A 21,774-nucleotide genomic window follows, 5' to 3' on the forward strand; every position below is an offset into this window, starting at 1 on the left:
CGGCGCCAACCAATCGTGTGCAAGGATCATTTCCTCGGGCTGCAATCCGACCAATGGCAGAACTCGGTGTTGAGAGGTCCAGTGACGGGCAAAGATGGCTGCGCCCATGTACTACCCGTAGCAGTTGTTGACCTTTATTTTTCCTCCCTGTCACCTGGCCCCTGTGGTGGTAGGCTGGCTACGAAGACTATGCTGGGCCGGACCCTCCGAGAAGTGAGTGGAATTGGGTGCTGAGGGCCCAGGGAGGTCGGCCAGATTCATGGAGTCCGTGGGCATGGAGTCCCCGGGCCTGGCCAGGCTTCTCCTTCAGCCCCGCCGCCTCCCCTGGAATTGGGTTGGGGATTCGTACCTGTGGGTCCTTCGGCTGTACTCTCCATGTGGGTTCTGGAGTTAGGACCTTAGCCGGGGAGCTTCCATACCGCGGAGCTGAGGGGTGGAAGTGAACGCCGGCTTCTCAGCTAGACGTTTGCTGAGGCTGGGGCGCTGCCAGAAGCGGGGGATTGCGCTGGTCCCCCTCGGTGTCTCTTCTGCCCCCGACCACTCATTTGATGCGGTTCTAAGGAGGTGCAACTCTGTCCCTTGCAAAAGCCAAACTAATGATCCCCTTCCACCCCCACCCCCTCCCTCTAGGCTTTAACTACCACTAAAATACCAATAATTCTTTTATCCTAGTCCCTGTTTCCTGGACGTCCTTTAGTAACTCTAGGCTGTATTTGTGAGTGTCTTCTGGACATCTCTAACAAATGTCCCCGTAAGCACCTCAAACCCAATTTAACCAAAGTCGACTTCCTTGTAACAGGACCCCCTCTTACGTCTCAACCTCCATCTTTAGAAAAAAAATTTCCAAAACCTGATTTCTGAACTCTTAATAGTCTCTTATTAATGAGACAACTTTATCCTCCTTGCCTTTAGATTCTTCTTCATCAGTAATATCCACTAAGTCACTAATCCCTCTTAATTCTGTCTTAAAATTATATCTGCAGTCTGTTTTCTTGCTTTATCCCTACTGTTATAGTTTTAATTCAGGTTTCTACTTCCTGCTCTAGCTCTCTCAGCCTTATAACTGTCTGCAGCCCTCTGCTGTAAGATTTACCTCTCGCCCTTGTTAAAACTCAGCTGTTCTCCATGGAGGCAGATCTGTGTGGTAAGGCCCAGAGTACATGGTTTAACAAAGGCTCCAGGTGATTCTGCTGATACGTAGAGGTTGAGGACCTACCATGCCTTCTGTCTTCACCAGGAATGTCTTTTCTTCCCACCTGGCAGCCTTTTAGAAAACTAAATTATGGAACTTCTTTTAAGTCTGCAGGCTTTAAGTAATAAATAGGTCTTCCCCCAAATAATTACTGTTTTACTGTTTTAATTGCATCTGGACTTTACTGTTAGTGCAGAATCTTATTTGTCCTTTAAAAAGAAAAAATTGTTTGAAAATGAAATATAACTGAAAAAGCATGGCCTTTTCTTTTTCTGTTCTTTTCCCATTCAGCTCCACCTTTTATGTGCCAACCAACCCTTTCCTCATGTCGTTGAGGGAAGCATCATGCGAAACAAGTTTTACGTTAAGGGGATAAAAAAATGACCCAGGGGTAGACAGGAGGATGGTTGCCTTGGCATGATTGCTTTTACTTCATCAGTCCTTTTACAAATATTTATTGATATTGTGTGCAAAACATTATTTGGTGGTGATTTTCCCAACCCAAAATATATCTTCTGTCCACTCTATATTCTCTCCACATCATGCGTTGCAGCTAAGCTACTCTCTTTACACAATCTATCCTAACCCGTGCTTCACCCATGCTGGACCTCTACTTCTTCTGGGCAGGGTGGTTTACCTAAACCAGTGGTCGGCAAACCACAGCTTTCGAGCCACATGTGGCTCTTTGGCCCTTTGAGTGTGGCTCTTCCACAAAATACCACGCATGGGCGCGCACGTACAGTGCGATTGAAGGAGTACCCTAATTAAGTTAATAACAATGTACCTACCTATATTGTTTAAGTTTTAAAAATTTGGCTCTCAAAAGAAATTTCAATCGTTGTACTGTTGATATTTGGCTCTGTTGACTAATGAGTTTGCCGATCACTGACCTAAACCATCACTCTTGTTTGTTCAAGCCTGGCTTAGAAACAGTTACTTAGCTAGGCCTATGAATGTGGTATTCTCCAAACCATCTTCAAGCTGGTCAAAGTGTTACCCTGGTTCACTACACTAAGTGTAGAGTTAATAGGTTCTCTTGGTTTGGAATCCAAGCCTTACTTCAAAATTTATACTTAACCACTCTACCTGCCTGCATCAGTGTAATATTTGAAACTTCTGCAGATTCACCAAAGGGTTTTTTAACTGAATACATTATAGGTTTCTGTCGCACTGAAACAAGGCCAAATTACTCCAACTGAGCTCTGTCAAAAATGTCTCTCCCTGATCAAGAAGACCAAGTTTCTAAATGCTTACATTACTGTATCAGAAGAAGTGGCCTTAAAGCAAGCTGAAGAATCAGAGGAAAGATATAAGAAAGGTAAATTGCTTTGAATTATACTCAGTTGTTATATCAGAGAAAGAGTTTTAATTGGATATAGTAGTCTCCATTTGGCAAGAGAATCTTTTAACATAAAGCATTCCCTTATTTAAAGAACTTGCCATGCAGTATAATAATAATAATAATAATAATAATAATAAAGGCAATTGGATATTACTGTCCAACTGCAATAATTTCTAACCTGAATTTAATTTCTAAAGAAGTATCTTTACCAAGAACTAATAGTTATTAACTAGTATTAATGTGTCATTATATCTTGAATTAGATACTTCTTTTCTTTTGGCTTTTTAACACAGGTCACTCACTTGGGGAGTTAGATGGAATTCCTGTTGCAGTAAAAGACAACTTTAGCACAACTGGCATTAAGACAACATGTGCATCAAACATGTTGAAAGGTAAAGTTTAACTGATCACAGCATTTATTAAAAATAAGAATTTTTCAGTTAATACTAAAGAAAAGATAGTAAAGCACCAAGATATACTCACTCTATATCTGCAAAAAAAGATGCTTAGGATAGAGTATTACATTTTTTCTGTTTGCTCTTTCAGAATGCAAAGCTATTCTTTAGACTAGAGGTAGGCCTGCTTAGTGGATGAATGTAATTTAGGAAGTTTTAGCAATCCTATTTAGGAAGACTCAGTAACTGATCACCACAAACACACTAAGCAACCTCTAACTCCCACTCCGTGATAACATGGGAAGAGTATGAAGTGGCTGTCATTACCCATCTCTCAAGGATGGTGTGAAGATTTATTAGCCACTATAGTCCCATTATTTTTTTTTATTTCTTGACTCCTGTACCTCTTATATCACTATTAGAGGCACAGTGCACAAAATTCATGCACAAGGGGTTGGGGGGAGGGTCCCTCAGCCCATCCTGCACCCTCTTGCAATCTGGGACCCCTTGAGGGATGTTGGACTGCTGGTTTAGGCCCAATCCCTGTGGGACAGCTGGTTCTTAACCACTGGCCGGCCTGCCTGCCTGATTACCCCTAACCACTTGCCTGCCTACCTGATCACCTCTTAACTGCTCACCTCCTTGCCTGATCACCCCTAACCTCCTCTGCCTCGGCCCCTGCTGCCATGGCTTCATCCAGAAGGATGTCAGGAAGGTCATTTGGCTGTCCGGTCTAATTAGCATTTTACGTTCTTATTATTATAGATATTTATTTGAGTTATTATAATTTTAGTTTTATTCTTTACAGTTTAGTAAGTCAAAAAGGAATCAAGTTTATCAAGATGCTTGGATCATAGAAAGAACAGGAAATGGAAAAAGGTTATTCAGAGTACTATATACTAAAAGTAATATTCTGAGGTATGTGCCTAGGTTCCTCTGATAAGTAGACTGTTGATAATTGTTTTTGAATATACACTACACGGAGAGAATTTTAATTAACAATAAAAATCTATTTCTGACTAGAAATGGATAAAAATCACTGTGAAATAGCATTATCTGAGAAGAAAAAGTCAAGTACAATGATAAATAATACGATTTGTGATTAGTATCAAATGAATTAGGTACACCTTTGTTATTCAGTATTTTGAAGTACTGTTAAAGTCAGTGTTTTTATGTTATAAAAATAGTGAATATAAACTGTCTTTGGAAAACATAGCATTTAGCAATAGAAAAAATTAAGTTTTGGAAGAAAGTACAACCTACTAGTCAAATTAAGAATAATTAACACATGTCAATACAAATTGTTTAATTGCAGTTTAAAAATCTTGTTTCTTGCTGAAACCAGTTTGGCTCAGTTGATAGAGCATCAGCCTGCGGACTGAAAGGTCCCAGGTTCGATTCCAGTCAAGGGCATGTACCTTGGTTGTGGGCACATCCTCAGTAGGAGGTGTACAGGAGGCAGCTGATTGATGATTCTCTCTCATCAATGTTTCTAACTCTCTTTCCCTCTCTCTTCCTCTCTGTAAAAAAAATCAATAAAATATATATTTTTTAAAATCTTGTTTCTTTAGTATGTTTTATATGTTCACTGTTGTTGGTTTTTTTCCTGTAATAAAAATTACTTAATTTTTTAAGGTTATGTACCACCTTATAATGCCACAGTAGTTCAGAAGCTGTTGGATCAGGGAGCTCTACTAATGGGAAAAACAAACTTAGATGAGTTTGCTATGGGGTAAGTAAAATTGAAATTCTCTTCTCTTGTATTTCTTCTGTCTTTAATTTTATTATGTAGTTCTCTAAAAGTATTGAGGTGATTTTTTTTTTTTTTTTGAGGATTCTAATGACAATTTCTCATTCCCTCTGTGATATTATGCTCTACTGTCTAATACATATATAGTAATATCTCAGTTTTAGTTTGCATTTCCCTGATGACTAATAATGTTAAACATTATGTGGTTTGCCACCCATATATCTTCTCTGTTGAAGAATATATTCAAATCTTTTGTCTCCCACCCTTTTTTTTTTTTCAATTGCGTTGTTTATCTTCTTGAGTTGTAAGAGTTCTTTCATACAGTCTGGATTCAAAACCATTATTATACAGGTGATTTGCAAATATTTTCTCCATTCTCTGGCTTGTCTTTTCATGGTTTTAGCATTTAGTAAATACATATTGAATAGATTAACCCATGGGAGTAAACTCAAACATGGGTTATTAGGACATTGCCTTGAATAGCTGATCAAAATGAATATCAGTGAGGATGAATTCAACATCATGTACCTCCGGATGTGATTCCCTAAGAGAACACACCATCATCTATGCAATTTTCCTTTTCTAAAGTAATAATAAGGAAACAATAGACAAATCTGAAATTAGAAACATTCTATTAAGTATCAATATCTAAAAAGCATAGGAAGGCTGTGAAAATGTTCTAGATTAAAATAAGTTAAAGAACATAAAACCTAAAACTTATAGAAGAAAATGTAGGAGAAAATCTATGTGACCTTGAGTTAGACAAAAATTTCTTAAGACATATAAAGTACAATTTGTTAAATAAAAAATTGATAGTTTGGACTTAATTAAAATAAGTAACTTCTGCACTTTGAAATATACTGTTTAAAAATGAAAAAACAAAATAAAACTATAGACTGAAAGAAAATACTTGCATTGTTGTCTGAGAAAGAGCATGCATCCAGTATATATAGACCTTTTCCCAACTCACTAAGAAAACAACTCAGTTTTTCTTTTAATGGGTAAAAGATGTAAGTAGACATTTCATTAAAGAAGATATACAGTTGGCAAATAAACACATAAAAATGCATCACGTTAAGAAAATGCAAATAAAAAACACAATGAGATACTTATACCTATTAGAATGGCTTAAAAAATGAAAATATCAAGTGCTGACAAGCATAAAGTACTATTGGATTTCTCATACTTTGCTGGTAGGGAATTCAAAATGGTGTCACCATTTTATTTATCTAAATATATTTTATTGATTTTTTTACGGGGAGGAAGGGAGAGGGATGGAGAGTTAGAAACATCGATGATAGGGAAACACCTATCAGCTGCCTCTTGCACACCCCCTAGTGGGGATATGCCTGCAACCAAGGTACATGCCCTTGACCGGAATCAAACCTGGGACCCTTCAGTCTGCAGGCTGACACTCTGTCCACAGAGCCAAACCAGTTAGGGCGGTGTCGCCATTTGAGAAAATAGTTTGGCAATGTGTTATAAAATTAAACACCACTTACCATATGACCCAACAATCTCGGTCAAGAGGTAAAGACTTATGTTTACACAAAAGCACTGTCAATGGCCTTTCAGTACAATATTTATTGTGACTTTTTTCAAATTGCCAAAAAGTGGAAATAGCTCAATGTTCATTGGCTAGTGAATGATTAAAAAAGTAAAAAAATGCCGAAACCAGATTGGCTCAGTGGATAGAGCTTCGGCCTGTGGACTGAAAGGTCCTGGGTTGGATTCCAGTCAAGGGCATGTACCGTAGTTGTGGGCATATCAACTGATTGATATTCAATATTTTGTAGTACTGTTAAAGTCAGTGTTTTTATGTTATAAAAATAGTTAATATAAACTGTCTTTGGAAAACATAGCATTTAGCAATAGACAACTGATCGATGTTTCTCTCATTGATGTTTCTAGCTCTCTATCACTCTCTCTTCCGCTCTGTAAAAAAATCAATAAAATATATATATATATATATTTTTAATTTTAACAAGGCTTAGGAGACAATGATAACTAGCTGTAGTATCTATCTACCTCTAGGTCTGCTTCTGTACAGGAAGGGAGTAAAATGCTATAAAGGACATTATTGTATCAGCTGGTAAAATTGGATTATATACATTAAATTAGATAAAAGTATATTGTTAAATTTACTGATATTGATAACTGTACTATCCTATATAATAAAGAGCTAATATGCTAATTAGCCAATCAACAGAACGATCCTCCGAACAACCTTCCAGACAAAGCCAGGACTTCGAAGGTCGAGCCCCTTGCACAAATTTCATGCATTGGGCCTCTACTAACTATATAAGAGAATACTCTAATCTTAGGAAATAACATACCGAGTACATATTAAAGTATTTGGGACTAAAAAGCCATTGCAATATAATTTACCCTTATATGGTTCAGAAAAAAAAAAGTGTATGGATACACATACACAGAGCATACAAATGATAAAATAAATAAGATCAGATGTTAACAGTAGGTGAATCTAGGAAAAGGGTGTAAAGTGCTTTTCATACTATTTTTATTTTTATAATTTTTCTGTATGATTAAAATTATTTCAAAATTTAAAAAATAACTTATTAGTATTCTACTTATAATGCTTTTCTTAAAACTTCTGATTAAAAGAGGGATTCCGCCAAAACCGGTTTGGCTCAGTGGATAGAGTATCGGTCTGCAGACTAAATGATCCTAGGTTCGATTCTGGTCAAGGGCATGTGCATTGGCTGTAGGCACATCTCCAGTAGGGGGTGTGCAGGATGCAGCTGGTCGATGTTTCTCTCTCATCGATGTTTCTAGCTTTCTATCTCTCTCCCTTCCTCTCTGTAAAAAGATCAATAAAATATATTTAAAAAAAAAAAAAAGGGATTCCTATAAAAGACTTTGTATTAACTGAATGTTTGTGACACTACAACCGGAAGACATTAATTTACACAGGAAATCATCTTAAACTGAATTAGATGATCAACTGGGATATAAATCTTTATTTTTTAGTAGACTAGTTTTCTCTACTTTCTATCACAAATGCTCTTTCCATCCTCCACTCCTCAACTATGTAATTGAATAAAGCTACATCTAAGCAGGCTGCCTATCTTTTCCAATTCAGTTTATTACAGTGGATTATACAATGTCAGAAGCAAATAATTATCAGAAGATGAAATTGTCACATAAAATGAAAGTTTTATTAGATATCTTGCTTCACTTCTTCCTCTCAGATCTGGTAGCACAGATGGTGTATTCGGACCAGTTAAAAACCCATGGAGTTATTCAAAACAGTACCGAGAAAAGAGGAAGCAGAAACCCCATGGCGAGAACGAGGATACAAATTGGCTTATAACGGGAGGAAGCTCCGGAGGGAGTGCAGCCGCCGTATCAGCATTCACATGCTTTGCGTAAGATGTTTTTCCTATTTGTACTTTAAAACCCAACCTGGCACAAATAGTCATGAACTGTAGGCAAAATCCAACAGTAGGCAAATTCATACTTCAGTATTTCTTACACACACACACGCACACACACACACACACATGTATATTATTGATTTCAGAGAGGAAGGAAGAGGAAGAAAGATAGAAACTTCAGTGTTGAGAATCATTGATCAGCTGTCTCCTGCGCCCCCTACTGGGGACCGAGCTCTCAGCCAGAGCATGTGTCCTGACCAAGAATCAAACTGTGACCTCCTAGTTCATAGGTTTACCATCAACCATTGATTCATACCAATTGGGCAGTACCTCACTATTTTTATTTCTTTTTAGTGAGCTATTTGTGTCCAATGGTATATCAAAATTATCCTATTAATACTTAACTATACAGTATACTTATGTGTAGTTATACATTTAACTTTAAGATAATATTTAGTTGTAGCCGGCATTAGTCAATGGTTAGAACGTCAGTGTGTGTACTGGAGGGTCTCAGATTCAATTCCCAGTCAAGAGCATATACCTGGGTTTCAGGTTTGATCCCCACCACCAGTTTAGACCCATGTAGGAAGCAATTGATGTGTCTCTGCCACATCCATGTTTCTCTTTCTCCTTTTTCTCACCCTCTTCCCTCTTCCTTCCACTCTCTTTAAAATCAATGGAAAAAATATCCTTACCCCTCAGATGAGGATTAAAAATTAATCACTAATAAAAGAGAAAGATGCAAATTGACTGTACCTTCGTGACACCCACCAGCCAATCAGGGGCGAGTATGCAAATTAACCCAACTAAGATTGTGGGTTAATTTGCATACACAGGCGCCAAGTGGTGGGGTTGGGGCAGGACACTATCATCATCGCTATGGCGATGACGCAGGCATTCCACACCACCCCAGCAGCTCTGGACAGCATGGGAAGGTGGAAAGGCAGTCCCAGCCGGAGTGAAGGCAGAAAGGTGGGTCTGGGCCAGAGTAAATGTGGTGCTGGCAGCTAGGGGAAAGAAGGCCCATTCTTGCACAAATCTTCATACATCGGGTCTCTAGTAGTAATAATAATAATAATAATAATAATAATATAACATTTAAAGTCTTCCTATATAGTACCTGGTTCTCTTAAAAACATGATTTTATGGATCTTGCAGAATAAACCAGTTAGCATAAATGGATTTCATTGAATTTCATTTTTAAAATAATTTATTTGGGTGTCATGATTGTACAGATATTTAGGTACTAACATACCATGGCTTTAGCTGAGTGCTACTGAGTTAAATTGTTAGCTATGGTTTATCCTTCGCCTAATTCTGACCTTTGTCCCCCCGGAGGGGAAAGAAAAAAAATATTCCTAATATATATCGATAGAATATTTAAAATAGTGTTTTTATCAATCAGCAACTAAAAATATATATTAATAAGTAAAGGTTTTTCAAGTTTGTAGGGAGCTGATTTATTCAACTGTCATACTTTGTATTTAGGAAGCATCAATCATACTTTATCTCTTAAGTCCCACTTGTAAAGCATTTCCTAACCATCTAAGGAAGAGTAAATAAATATTGCTGTTATTATAGTTCTCTTTCCTTAATTATCCACTGAAACTAAGCTCTTTCAGGGACATGGCAAGCTATAAATTATTTATATTTTTAGAGCTATGAGGATTTATTAGACTCTACAGATTTTTTATTTTATTTTTTTTTAGTTTCTCTGGAATCTTGTTAACAAGTAAAACATTTCATTTTATCTCTGTGAAATTTTATAGCACTGCATTAATATTAATGAGACTTCTGATAAGTTAGGCCTGCCAGATTAGGTACTCTTTCCTATCCTCATCACCCCATTCAGTGTTCATCTTTCTGAATGAGCTTTGAGAAGATGGCATTTTGACACATAATTCCTATCGAAATGCAAGTTTTACTTTACATAGCTGTCAGTTAATCCTAATAAGAAAATGTATCGTTTTAGAAATTGTGAAAGCAACAGTCTGATTTTGTGACTCAAATGGACTTTGTAAGAAAGGCAGTCTAATTTGCATTTTCTGTAGAACACAAAGGCCATGTGACTGGTAGGAGCCTTATTTAGTTCAAGGCTTCACTCTGGGTGTAGTCAAGAGAAGCACAGACCCAAACTAACTCCAATTGAATGGGTCCCAAACTGTCAAGTGTTCTGCTTTATACCCCCACCTTTTGATTCATTCTTTCTATAATAGTTTTAAAAATAAGAAAATTCTTGGAATACTAATGCACCATGAAAAAGAATGAGCTAGAGCACTGGTGACATGGAAAGACATGTATAGTGTGTATAGTGTGATCTTAGTTTTATTAAAAGTAATACATATGTATATATACAAGTTGCATGGAAGTGTCTGGATGAATGTATATTAAAATTGATAACTAGATTTTTATCAGGGTAGTAATTATAAGAGAAATTTTACTTTATATACTTCATACAGTAGGTCATTTTAATTTTTCCATTAGCCATGTACACTTTTCTAATTAGAAAAACTATTTTTCTGAAACAGTTTAAATGTTTTTAATTTTTACTTGTAAAATATACATAACATAAAATTTACCATTTTAATAACCATTTTTAAATATGCAGTTCAGTAGTGTTAAATGTATTCACTTGTTGTGCAACCAATCTCCAGAACTTTTTTCATTTGCAAAACTGAAACTTCATACCCATTATACAACAGCTCACCATTTGCCTGTCCCCCCAGCCTCTGGCAACCACTCTTCTCCTTTCTGTCTCTATGAATTTGACTACTCTGGTTATCTTATATAAGTGAAATTATGCAGTTTTTGTGATGGCTTATTTTACCTAGTATTATGTCCTCAAAGTTAGTTTTTGTGGGAGTTTTTGTTGTTTAATAAGAAAAGCATATACTCTATGGGTAATTAGGCAAAACAATGAACAGACACTTCATAGTTAGGTAATACAAATACAAATAAATGTGAAAAATTATTTTAAAAAACACCTTTACAAAGCTTTTTGGTTATCACTTTAACCATATTTTAAGAACTGTTAGTACTCAGTGGAACAATGGAACATTAAACACAATTAGATTCACTGCAATTGAGAATATAAATTAGTATAACCTTTCTAATGAGTAATTTGACTGTATATATTAAGAACTTATAATAATAGGCAGACTCTCTGGCCCATTAACTCAATTTTTAGAAGCTAACTTAAGAAATAATCAGACATATGGGCGAAGGTTTATGTTTAAAGGTGTTTATTACAAAGTAATTTATTATTCAGTTGTTATTATAATTGGCAATAACATAATGTTTAAATAAATTAAAATACATTTCTACCCATTATTCTAAATGGGGTAGTAGAAGGGCTATATCTGAATTTCTGGGAGGGTATATTAAATTGTTAAAAGCATACTGTAAAGTCGCCATTAAAGAAGGTAAAGATTTGTATGTAGATTGATAAGAGAATGTACTTTAAAATATTGGGAATTGCCAACTGAGATGATAGAGTATTATACATATTTTAAATTTTCAGTAATTCTAATGATCTGATAAAAGGTTCATGATTAGCAAAAAAGAGATAGAAACTTATGATTACAGAATAACCTGAAGTATGAAAGAGAAATGCATTTTTAAAGACTTGAATATGCCAAATATTAACAGTGTTTGCCTCAGGATGGTGGGATATTTTACCTCTTACCCTTTTCTATATTTTAATACTTCTCTGAGAAAAGCATATTTTATTTTTATATCATCAGCGGGAAATACAGTTTTAAAATATACATTTTAAAAGGTAGATAGATTCCAAATGTAATTAGAGATATGTCATTCTTCTAAAGAGAATTCCATTTGAATTCCAGGGCTTTAGGATCAGATACGGGAGGATCAACCAGAAATCCAGCTGCCCTCTGTGGAGTTGTTGGTTTAAAACCAACCTATGGCTTAGTTTCCCGTCACGGTCTCATTCCCCTGGTGAATTCAATGGATGTGCCAGGAATCTTAACCAGATGCGTGGATGATGCAGCAACTGTGTTGGGTATTTATATGATTCCATGTGGTTTGAAAACATTACAGTTTCACTGTAAAACAATGATGTCTGTCACTCCCAAGTATTTTCCTTTACAGGTGTACTGGCTGGGCATGACTGCAAAGATTCAACCACAGTTCAAGATCCTGTTAAATCGTTTATACTTCCCAGTTTGACAGATGTAAGCAAACTATGTATAGGAATTCCCAAGGTAATTCTTCCCTTTCATTACTTTACAGGAATACTGTACTGTCACATACAAAGCACAGATTGGTTAGGTTTGAATCCTTGCTCTTCCACTTTTATTTGCTACTAGAGGCCTGATGCTCGAAAATTCCTACAAGAGTAGGCCTTTCCCCCAGCTGCCGGCGCTGGCTTCTCTCTGGCACCTGGGACCCAGGCTTTCCCCCTCAGGCTTCCAGCAGGCACCTGGGACCTGGACTGCTTCCCTCCTCTGGCCGCCCGCAAGCACCCAGGACACCAGCTTGCTTCCTTTCTCCAGCTACCTGCACACACCCAGGACCCGGGCCGGCTTCCCTCGGGCCGCCCACAGGCACCCAGGACCTGGACTGGTTTCCCTCAGGCCCCCAGCTTCGTCAGGAAGGCGTCTAGAATGATGTCTGAAAAATGTCAGGTCCAATTAGCATATTACCCTTTTATTATTATAGATGTGTAACCTGAGCACACATGGCTTAATCTCTCTAAGCTCAATTTCCCCATCTGTAAAATGGGGATAATAACAGTATTGATTTCAGAGAATGGTGAGGTTTGAATTATATAATCATCATAGGGATGTAATATAGAGCATGGTGACTATAATAATAAAAGCATAATATGCTAATTAGACTGAACGAAGCTGGGGCTGTAAGGGAAGCCCGGGTCCCAGGTGCTAGAGGGAAGCCAGTGCCAGCAGCTGGGGGAAAGAAGGCCTACTCTTGCATGAATGTTGTGCATCGGGCTTCTAATAGTTAATAATACTATATTGCATATTTGAAAGTTGCTAAGAGAGTTGATCTTTAAAGTTCTAATCACAAGGGGAAAAAAAACTATGTATGGTGACAGGTGTTAGCTACCTATTGTGGTGGTCATTTCTTAATACATACAAATATCAAATCATGTTGTACACCCGAAACTAATGTAACATTATGTTGTAAACTATTACACCTCAATAAAAAGAATTAGATACTCATGTTAACACATTGCGGACTAGTAATTTTATTGCTAGCTTTACCCAGTGGCCAGATAAGTTTCTATTGAACGAGTACAAAAAACGTTTTACATAAATGTTAAAGGCATGCTTTAAAATTAAATACCCATTGCATTTTGAAGTTATTACATGTTCTTACAAGCTGATATATTTGTAAAGTATGATACTTTGTACAACACTGTGTAAATGTGAAGCGAAGATTCTCCTCTTGATCCATCTGCAATGTGTTAAGCAAGGGTCTGTAAGATTTTTCTGTAAAGTATCAATTAGTTAATATTTTAGGTTTTGTGGGCCATGCAGTTTGTCATAACTACTTAACTCTGCTACTATAGTAGTGTGAAAGCAGCCATAGACTGTATGTAAAGAAAGGAGTGTGGCTGTATTCTAATAAAACTTTATTTTCAAAAATAGCTATCAACACATCTGACTGATGGGCCTAATTTATTAATCCCTCATGTAAAGGGCATAGTCCAAGATATACTTTGCAAAGTAAAGGATCAATAAATGTTACTGACATTACTATTATTAGTATTACTACCATATTTATTATGGTAGCAATTAAGTGATTCATACATGAAAGTAAATATATTAAATTACTGACCTTTAAGCTTAGTATTAATTTTTTTTTTTTTTAATCCTCACCCAAGGATATGTTTATTGATTTTAGAGAGAAAGGAAGGGAGGTAAAGAGAAACAAAAAGAAACATCAATGTGAGAGAAAAACATCAATCAGTTGCCTCCCATATATGCCCCAGCCCAGGATTTAACCAACAACCTGGGTATGTGCCAGACTGGGAATCCAACTCCCAACCTTTTTGGTGTGTAGGACAACACTCCAACTAACTGAGCCTCCCAGCCAGGGCAACAGTAATTTTTTGGATAATTTTTTGTTTGGGAGACTGCCCTATGCATTGTAAGATGTTTAGCAGCATCACTGCCTCTACTCCTAGAGGTAGCGCCCCGCCATACCACAGTCCCACAACCAAAAATGTTGCACATGCTACCAATGTCCCTGGTTGACAGGAAGAAGATAAACTGCCCCCAGTTGAGACTATTACTTTAGGGAAATTCTACTTTCTTTAAAATCTTCAGTTAAGGTCATAACTATGCCTTTTTGTAAGGGCTTAGAGAAGACACAGGTTGTAGAAACAAATGTAGTTTAGAATCCTAAATCCTCTACTTACCTGCTATGTAATATTAGTAAAGTTATTTAACTTCTCTAGTCTCTATATTTTATATTAATAATTTGAAAAATAATACCTACATCATGGGATTATTAAAAGCATTAAAGTAGAAAATCTTTGAAAAGCATCTAGCAGGCTACCTGATATATAATAAACATTTAACAATTATAAAGTCTCCAACCAAATCGCCAATCTTTACTATTGTTAGAGAGCTCACTCATACTAGTACTGTGCTTGTCGTGCCATGAACATCGTAAATTAGTTCAGTCTTTCTGGCTATCTACTAAGTTAATTAAATTTTCTAATGTGTTGCCAAAGGTCCTGGAGTACAAATTTTTATAAGTCATCAATATAGACGTTCTAATTTCTGTTTTTTACCTTTTTCCAATAAGGAATATCTTGTACCAGAATTATCGAGTGAAGTACAGTCTCTTTGGTCCAAAGCCGCTAAGCTCTTTGAGTCTGAGGGGGCCAAAGTAATTGAAGTGTCCCTGCCCCACACCAGTTACTCAATCGTCTGCTACCATGTACTGTGTACATCAGAAGTGGCATCGAATATGGCAAGATTTGATGGGCTGGAGTATGGTAAGATGGTTGTGTTTTGCATTTTTAAGGTAGTTGTCTCAACATTTGAAAGGTTCACTTAATAGTGACAATATATATATATTGCCCAAGATCGTGTTGATGAGTTAGAAAAGTAAATCAGTGAATCTTTTATCATTTTAGCATTATCCTTACATTATTTATCAGTAATATCTCTTTATGTTCAATTCACTTTTCTGGACTGAATACCTTGAAGAGAGAGTATTTCATCTTTGTATTTTCAGTTCATCTAATGTAATGCTCAGTACGTGCTGGATGCTCAGTATGCATTTCAATGAAGGAACAAATGAGCAAATGGGGAAGTGAACAAATAGTGTCTCCCTCTTGGTTATCTTCTTCTGTTTCCTTGATTGCTGACTGGCCAATCACTCACAAGGCAAATAAAGAAGGGAAACCATGAAGGGCAATCTGCAAATTTTGTATTGGTCACAAATGTAAATTTAGGTCTGTTTTTCAGCCAAAATTTCCTTCTTCAGTAATGTCTCTCTCTTTTTGGTTTTCAGGTCACAGGTGTGACATTAATGTGTCTACTGAAGCCATGTATGCTGCAACCAGACGAGAAGGCTTTAATGACGTGGTGAGAGGAAGAATTCTCTCAGGAAACTTTTTCTTACTGAAAGAGTAAGATAATTAGTTTAGGAATTTTCCCCATTCTTAAAAACTCAACAGTAAAGTAGTAGCAGGTCTTACAAGTTGAAATATTTGCTAAAGAAGCAAAATCTTTGTGATTTTAATTAGAAATCAATTAAAGGCTTATTTATGGTACCTTAGGTTCCTGTATTCAGAAACAAACAAAAATGGGAAGTTTTAATTAAATGATTAGTAAAGTAGGAAGCCCTGAGGGATTTTGGCCTCATTAAATGTCCCCTGACTATTATTGCCACATTGGCTTATGGCTGTTAGAGCCTTAAGTAGGAAGTTACTTTGATGTCCCTCGAGAAAAATTTAGTGGATCAACTTAGTTTTTCCTTCCACTATGCACCTGTTGCTCCAAGAAAGAATTCTAAATTACTATGACTCCTACCTAGATTGTCTTCAATATTAGTTTATTGACCATCTTGTGAAGGCATTATTCTAAATGAAGTAAGAGAAAGACAAATACGATATAATCTCACTAACATGTGGAATGTAAGATTAAATAGATAGACAGACAGACAGACATGAAAAAGCCGAACTCATAGAAACAGAGTAGAATTGTGGTTGCCAGGGGATGGGGCTGGAGGGAAATGGGGAGATGTTGGCCAAAGGGTTTCAAACTTCCAGTGATAAGATGAGTAAGTTTCTGGAGATCTAAAGTCCATCATATTTACCATGGTTAACGGTACTGTATTATAAACTTGAAAGTTGCTAAGGGAATAGATCTTAAATAGTCTCACCACACTCAAGTGATCCCTTTAGCTCTGAGTGCTACTTATTCCTATCCAATACTCTGCTCTGGCAAATTGTGGCTGTCTGCCTCTCCAAACTTTCCATCTTCCTCTTTGACAGAGAGCCCCGTTTTCCCACTCTTAAGCTCTTTTTAGGTTCCGTCTCTCTGGGCTCAGGCCTGAAAACTGTCTCCAGGCATTAGTCTAGGGCAGTGGTCTGCAAACTGCAAGCCACATGCAGTTCTTTGGCCCCTTGAGTGTGGCTCTTCCACAAAATACCATGTGCGGGCACGCACATACAGTGCCATTGAAACTTCGTGGCCCAGGCGCAGAAGTCAGTTTTCGGCTTAGGCAAGTCTATTTTGAAGAAGTGGTTCTAATGCCAAGCCACATTCAAGGGGCCAAAGAGCTGCATTGTGGCTTGCGAGCCGCAGTTTGCCTACCACTGCTGTAGGGAAATCAAAGAGCTTTTCACATACTTGTTTCTCTTCTCTCATAGCTCCCTCTTCTGAATGCCTGATGTCTAAGGTCTGAAAATGGTAGTTGTCTTTTGTCTTGTTTTCTGGTTTTTTAATATGGTATCATTGATGGAAGCATCATTGATAGGAACAGTTCTGCTTTTGAACCATATTTAAAGGAGGAAGAAATTTCATAGAGAACAGAAGTATTTGTTCTTTTATAAAATTCAGGTTTGGGAATGCTGTTAATACATTATTTAAGCCATCAATTGTTATTGTTGTGTAAGTTACAGGTGATGTCTGCATTTTTTTCTTTTAAAAAAAATATATTTAATTGATTTTTTACAGAGAGGTGATGTCTGCATTTTTTTTCTTTAAAAAAAATACATTTTATTGATTTTTTACAGAGAGGGATAGAGAGTTAGAAACATCAATGAGAGAGAAACATCGATCAGCTGCCTCCTGCACAGCCCCCACTGGGGATATACCCGCAACCAAGGTACATGCCCTTGACCAGAATCGAACCCTTTAGTCCGCAGTCCGATGCTCTATCCACTGAGCCAAACCGGTTAGGGCTGCATTCTTCTCTATAAACCCTGTGGTCAAATAATAGTAAGGACATCTGATAGTTCTAGAGCATTCTTTGAGGGTAAAAAGATTTTTACATTTTTATCTCATTGTATTTGGTTTGCAATAAGACTGGAATTGTGATATCCATTTTTACAGGTGAGGAAACTGAAGTTCGAATAGTTAGTACTTTTGCCAGCCTTCATTCGTTTCAGGAGGAGCTGAAGGGCATTTTCTTTTTCCCTTTCTCTGCATGACTTACATGAACTCCTAAGTCTGGCTAATTTCTTAATCTTTTCAGTAAAGTAAGCATCTTTCCTTGAATTGCACATTTCCATCTGGGCTGTGCCTATCCACAAAATACAAAATTGCAAGCATAGCATACTTTCCCCAGTTTTTGTTTGCAGAGCCTTTTTCTAATGTCTAATTCTGATGATGATATGTTAGAATTTTGCAAAACTTCAGTGTCCTTTTAATAATTACTTATCATTATACTCTAGATGAGTTAAGACATTATAATAGAAAGAGGATTAAACTGAGCCTCCAGGAATCCAGTTCTAGACTTTACCACTGCCAATCTCTGTAATCTCTGCAAATTTCTTTTAATAACTATACTTGATTTTCCTCACCTGAAAATGAATGTTCTGGTTGAATGGTTCCCTGGAAGTATTGATGTTTTATGATTATATATGCAGAATTGCAGCTAGTAGTGAATTCTGATTGATTAAACTATAGATCTACCAAATTTTCTAATGACATCACAGTTGAACAAAATTCATTTTTATGTGTTGTAGGAGTCTTAACTCATAAAGGCCGAGATCCAGTGAATTCTTTAACAAGCCTCACGTATGAGAATTGTTCAAAGAAATAACAAAAAGCCCTTAAAATATCATCTATTGTTTTCCCCAGAAACTATGAGAATTACTTCATCAAAGCACAGAAAGTGAGACGACTCATTGCTAATGATTTTGTGAATGTTTTTAACTCTGGAGTGGATGTCTTGCTAACTCCCACCACCTTGAGTGAGGCAGTGCCGTACGAGGAGTTCATCAAAGAAGACAACAGAACGCGAAGTGCCCAGGGTGATATTTTTACACAGGCTGTAAATATGGCAGGTGAGGGTCCATTAAGAATGTTCAGATTTTCTTTACATTTTTAAGTAGGCACCCTGGTCTTCACTTAGGTTCTAGCTAGATCGTTCCCTAAAGGCAATTGCTTGTCCTTCTGCAATGCTTAGGAAAGCGTGTGTATGTGTGTGGTGCCTGGGCATAGGTACACAAATCATCAGATTCACCACACATACACATGTTCAGAATCAGTTCACTTAGCATATTTTTAAACTTTAAAAAATTCTTGAAACCTATAAAAAAGTTGAAAGTCGCATAATGAATGCTATGACCTTTGTCTGGGTTCACCCTTGTTAGTATTTTGCCTCATTTACTTTCTCCTTCCTCTTTTTCTCTCCTTCCCTGTCTCTCTTTCTACACACACACACACACACACACACACACACACACACACTTCTAAGATTCAACATCATGACACTTCATCTTTATCATGAGTCTTCTAAGTATAAAGACATTCTCCTATATAACCACAATACCATTATCTTACCTAAGAAAACTAACATAAATACTGTACAATAACTTGCCAAATATAGTCCATATTTAAGTGTTGCATTTTAAATTTAAATAATTAAGTTTTCTAAATTAATAAAGTTGAATTATCAGTTGTACCAAAAATGTCTTTTATAAGTTGTTTTTTCCTGATATATAATTCATTTATGGTATTTTTTTAAATCCCTCAGCTCTCTGTTTTTTAGAACCACATCAGGCTGCATTATAATTTTTATAGCAATTATTGAACATAGCATAGAACACTCAAGAGGAGATAGAAAGTCTACTGTACTTGCCTGTACTTTTGCTTACTGTGTTTATTTCTCCCTGATCTGTCAAGATTTTTATGTTTTATCACATCCTTTCTGTTTAGAGAAATTCCGTTAGCCATTTTTTTAGGGTACGTCTGATGGCAACTAATTCTCTTCGCTTTCTTCCTTTTCATTTTTAAAGATTATTTTTGCTATATATATAGGATTCTGTTTTGACAGTTCTTTTCTTTAGCACTTAAAAAAATGTTGTGCTACTTTCTTCTAGCCTGCTTACTTCTGATAAGAAATCCCCTACCTTTAAGTGACATTGTCTTTTGAAGAATATAGTTCACTTGTCCTGAAGGATGTCCCTCCATAATCTGAATTGTCAGATTGCTTCCTTGAGATTGTGTTGAGTTCAACATTTTTGACAGAAATACTACATATTCTTGATGTCAGGAAACAGTTAACATTAGTTTGCTCTGCTTTTGGAAACTACGTTGAACCCTTAGTTAAGGAAGTAACTGCAGATGTTTTCCTTGTAGAGTTACATTTTTCCTTTTATCACTTGTCAGCATTTGGTGAAGTGATACTTTGAGACCATGTGAATATCCTAATCCCCAATAAACTTGAACTCAGTTTTAGCATCCATTGATGCTGCCTGCCTGAGTTAATATCTAGAGAATTACAAAACACTGACCTTTCTAATTATAGCATTCCATCTTTGTATATTAGTTAGCAGTCTTCTCTAAAGAGCAGCTTTCTTTTTTTTTAATTCAATGTAATATAAGCAATTACTATCATTGTTTTTGTTGCTCATACTGCCCCAGATTTAGTCAATAGGAGCCCCCTTCAAATTGCATGTGTCCTTTAGACCTGTCCCCAGTAATTTTTGAAAACTTCCTTTTTTTATGATATAACAAGATGTCCCAAGATTTTATACTCTCTCTGCCCCAAACCTGGAAAAACTACTCTGAGCTACTATTTCTCATCTAACAAATTGGGAAAATTTACAAGCTCAACAATATAGCCTATAAGCAAAGCTGCAGGAAAAAATCCCTCATCTTGCTAATGGGAGTTCAGAATGGTACAGCTTTTTGGAGGGGAATTTGGCATTAGCTAATTACATATTTATTTATCCTTTGGTGAAACAATCCTTTTTTGTTGAGAAACTTTCAAGAATACCAGAAAACATGAACACAGTAATTCACTAGGCTATAGCGTGAAATAGCTAAGCACAGAAAACAACCTGCATGCCAAACTGTAGAAGAATGGCTGAATAAATTATGGTAAATCCACATAATGGAATAGATGCAGCTATAAGAAGGAATGAAAATGTTCCAATAACAGTGATTTTCAACATTTATCATTAAGTGAATGAAGAAAGGTGCAAAAGCATGTATATCATACTTTTTGTTATTTTTTAAGCCTTATCGTGGTCCTACTAGCACTGGAAAGTGGAAGGGGTCTCTGCTTCTTAGGATGGACAATTAATCAACTAATGGGTTTCTTTCTTGTACTCAGGGTTGCCAGCAGTGAGTGTCCCTATGGCCCTCTCCAACCAAGGGTTGCCAATAGGACTACAGTTTATTGGACGTGCGTTTTGTGACCAGCAGCTTCTTACAGTTGCCAAATGGTTTGAAAAACAAGTACAGTTTCCTGTTATTCAACTTCAAGAAATAATGGGTGATTATTCATCAGTCTTTGAAAACGACTTAGCTTCTGTTTCTCTAAAACAGTAGTGACAAGTATATCATGCAAACTAAACTGACTTAAAGATTTTATATTCTAGAAAAGTCAAATGATCTTACTAAGCTCTTGCAGTTTGGTTCATTGTCAACATAATCATTCCTTGGAACCATTGTCTAAAATTCTTGTGAGCCGAAACCAGTTTGGCTCAGTGGATAGAGCATCAGTCTGTGGAGTGAAAGGTCCCGGGTTCGATTCTGGTCAAGGACATGTACCTTGGTTGCGGGCACATCCCCAGTAGGGAGTGTGCAGGAGGCAGCTGGTCAATGTTTCTAACTCTCTATCCTTCTTCCTCTCTGTAAAAAATCAATAAAATATATTTTAAAAAGAAAAAGAAAATTCTTGTGATATAGTTAATTATATATCATCTGACAGCATTTATTAAGCATCTGCTAAGTGCAGAGTACAGGATTTCTACTGTAACACAAGATACATGTTCCTGAAAAATGATGCATTGTGAAAAAATGTCCATTAAAAATAACAGCTTATTTACTTTATTATGTGCATTAGTGTTGAATAACTTCGTTGTACACCAAAACCAAAATAATATTGTATATTAACTACATTTTAATTAAAAAAATAAAAAAGTTTGCAGTAAAAATAAGTTTAATAATAAACGTCTCAAAACTTATGCTAACTAAAACAATAATTGAAGCCCCCAGAGATCATCTGGATAACTACGC

The 21,774-nt window shown here is 36.5% G+C and overlaps 2 protein-coding genes across 2 annotated transcripts in view; one reads left to right on the forward strand and one right to left on the reverse strand.

Annotated features, from left to right (window-relative positions):
- The window catches only part of RTN4IP1 (reticulon 4 interacting protein 1), a 43,585-nt gene extending 42,842 nt beyond the window's left edge, over window positions 1-743 (reverse strand). Inside the window, exon 1 of the mRNA XM_084890557.1 lies at window positions 350-743. Coding sequence (XP_084746683.1) covers window positions 350-377 — 28 coding nt within the window. The 5' untranslated portion in view covers window positions 378-743. The remainder of the gene's footprint in view (window positions 1-349) is intronic.
- On the forward strand, window positions 63-21,430 carry QRSL1 (glutaminyl-tRNA amidotransferase subunit QRSL1). The gene is made up of 11 exons (XM_084890551.1): window positions 63-213; window positions 2,351-2,510; window positions 2,828-2,926; window positions 4,565-4,661; window positions 7,892-8,068; window positions 11,923-12,098; window positions 12,188-12,300; window positions 14,873-15,065; window positions 15,587-15,704; window positions 18,385-18,590; window positions 20,867-21,430. Exons 1-11 carry the CDS (start codon window positions 190-192, stop codon window positions 21,082-21,084), a joined length of 1,581 nt encoding a protein of 526 aa, XP_084746677.1. The 5' UTR covers window positions 63-189; the 3' UTR covers window positions 21,085-21,430.
- Window positions 21,431-21,774: the final 344 nt, after the last annotated feature.

The sequence above is a fragment of the Pipistrellus hanaki genome (genome assembly GCF_964339955.1).
Source record: "Pipistrellus hanaki genome assembly, chromosome: 7".
Classification (NCBI taxonomy): domain Eukaryota; kingdom Metazoa; phylum Chordata; class Mammalia; order Chiroptera; family Vespertilionidae; genus Pipistrellus; species Pipistrellus hanaki.

Bases quoted from the DNA above. Each gene is read 5' to 3' on its own strand.
- QRSL1 (XM_084890551.1), top strand. From the start codon at position 190: ATGCTGGGCCGGACCCTCCGAGAA. The intron at 214-2,350 runs GTGAGTGGAATT...AATACATTATAG, and splicing joins TGGGCCGGACCCTCCGAGAA to GTTTCTGTCGCACTGAAACA. The intron at 15,066-15,586 runs GTAAGATGGTTG...TTTGGTTTTCAG, and splicing joins ATTTGATGGGCTGGAGTATG to GTCACAGGTGTGACATTAAT.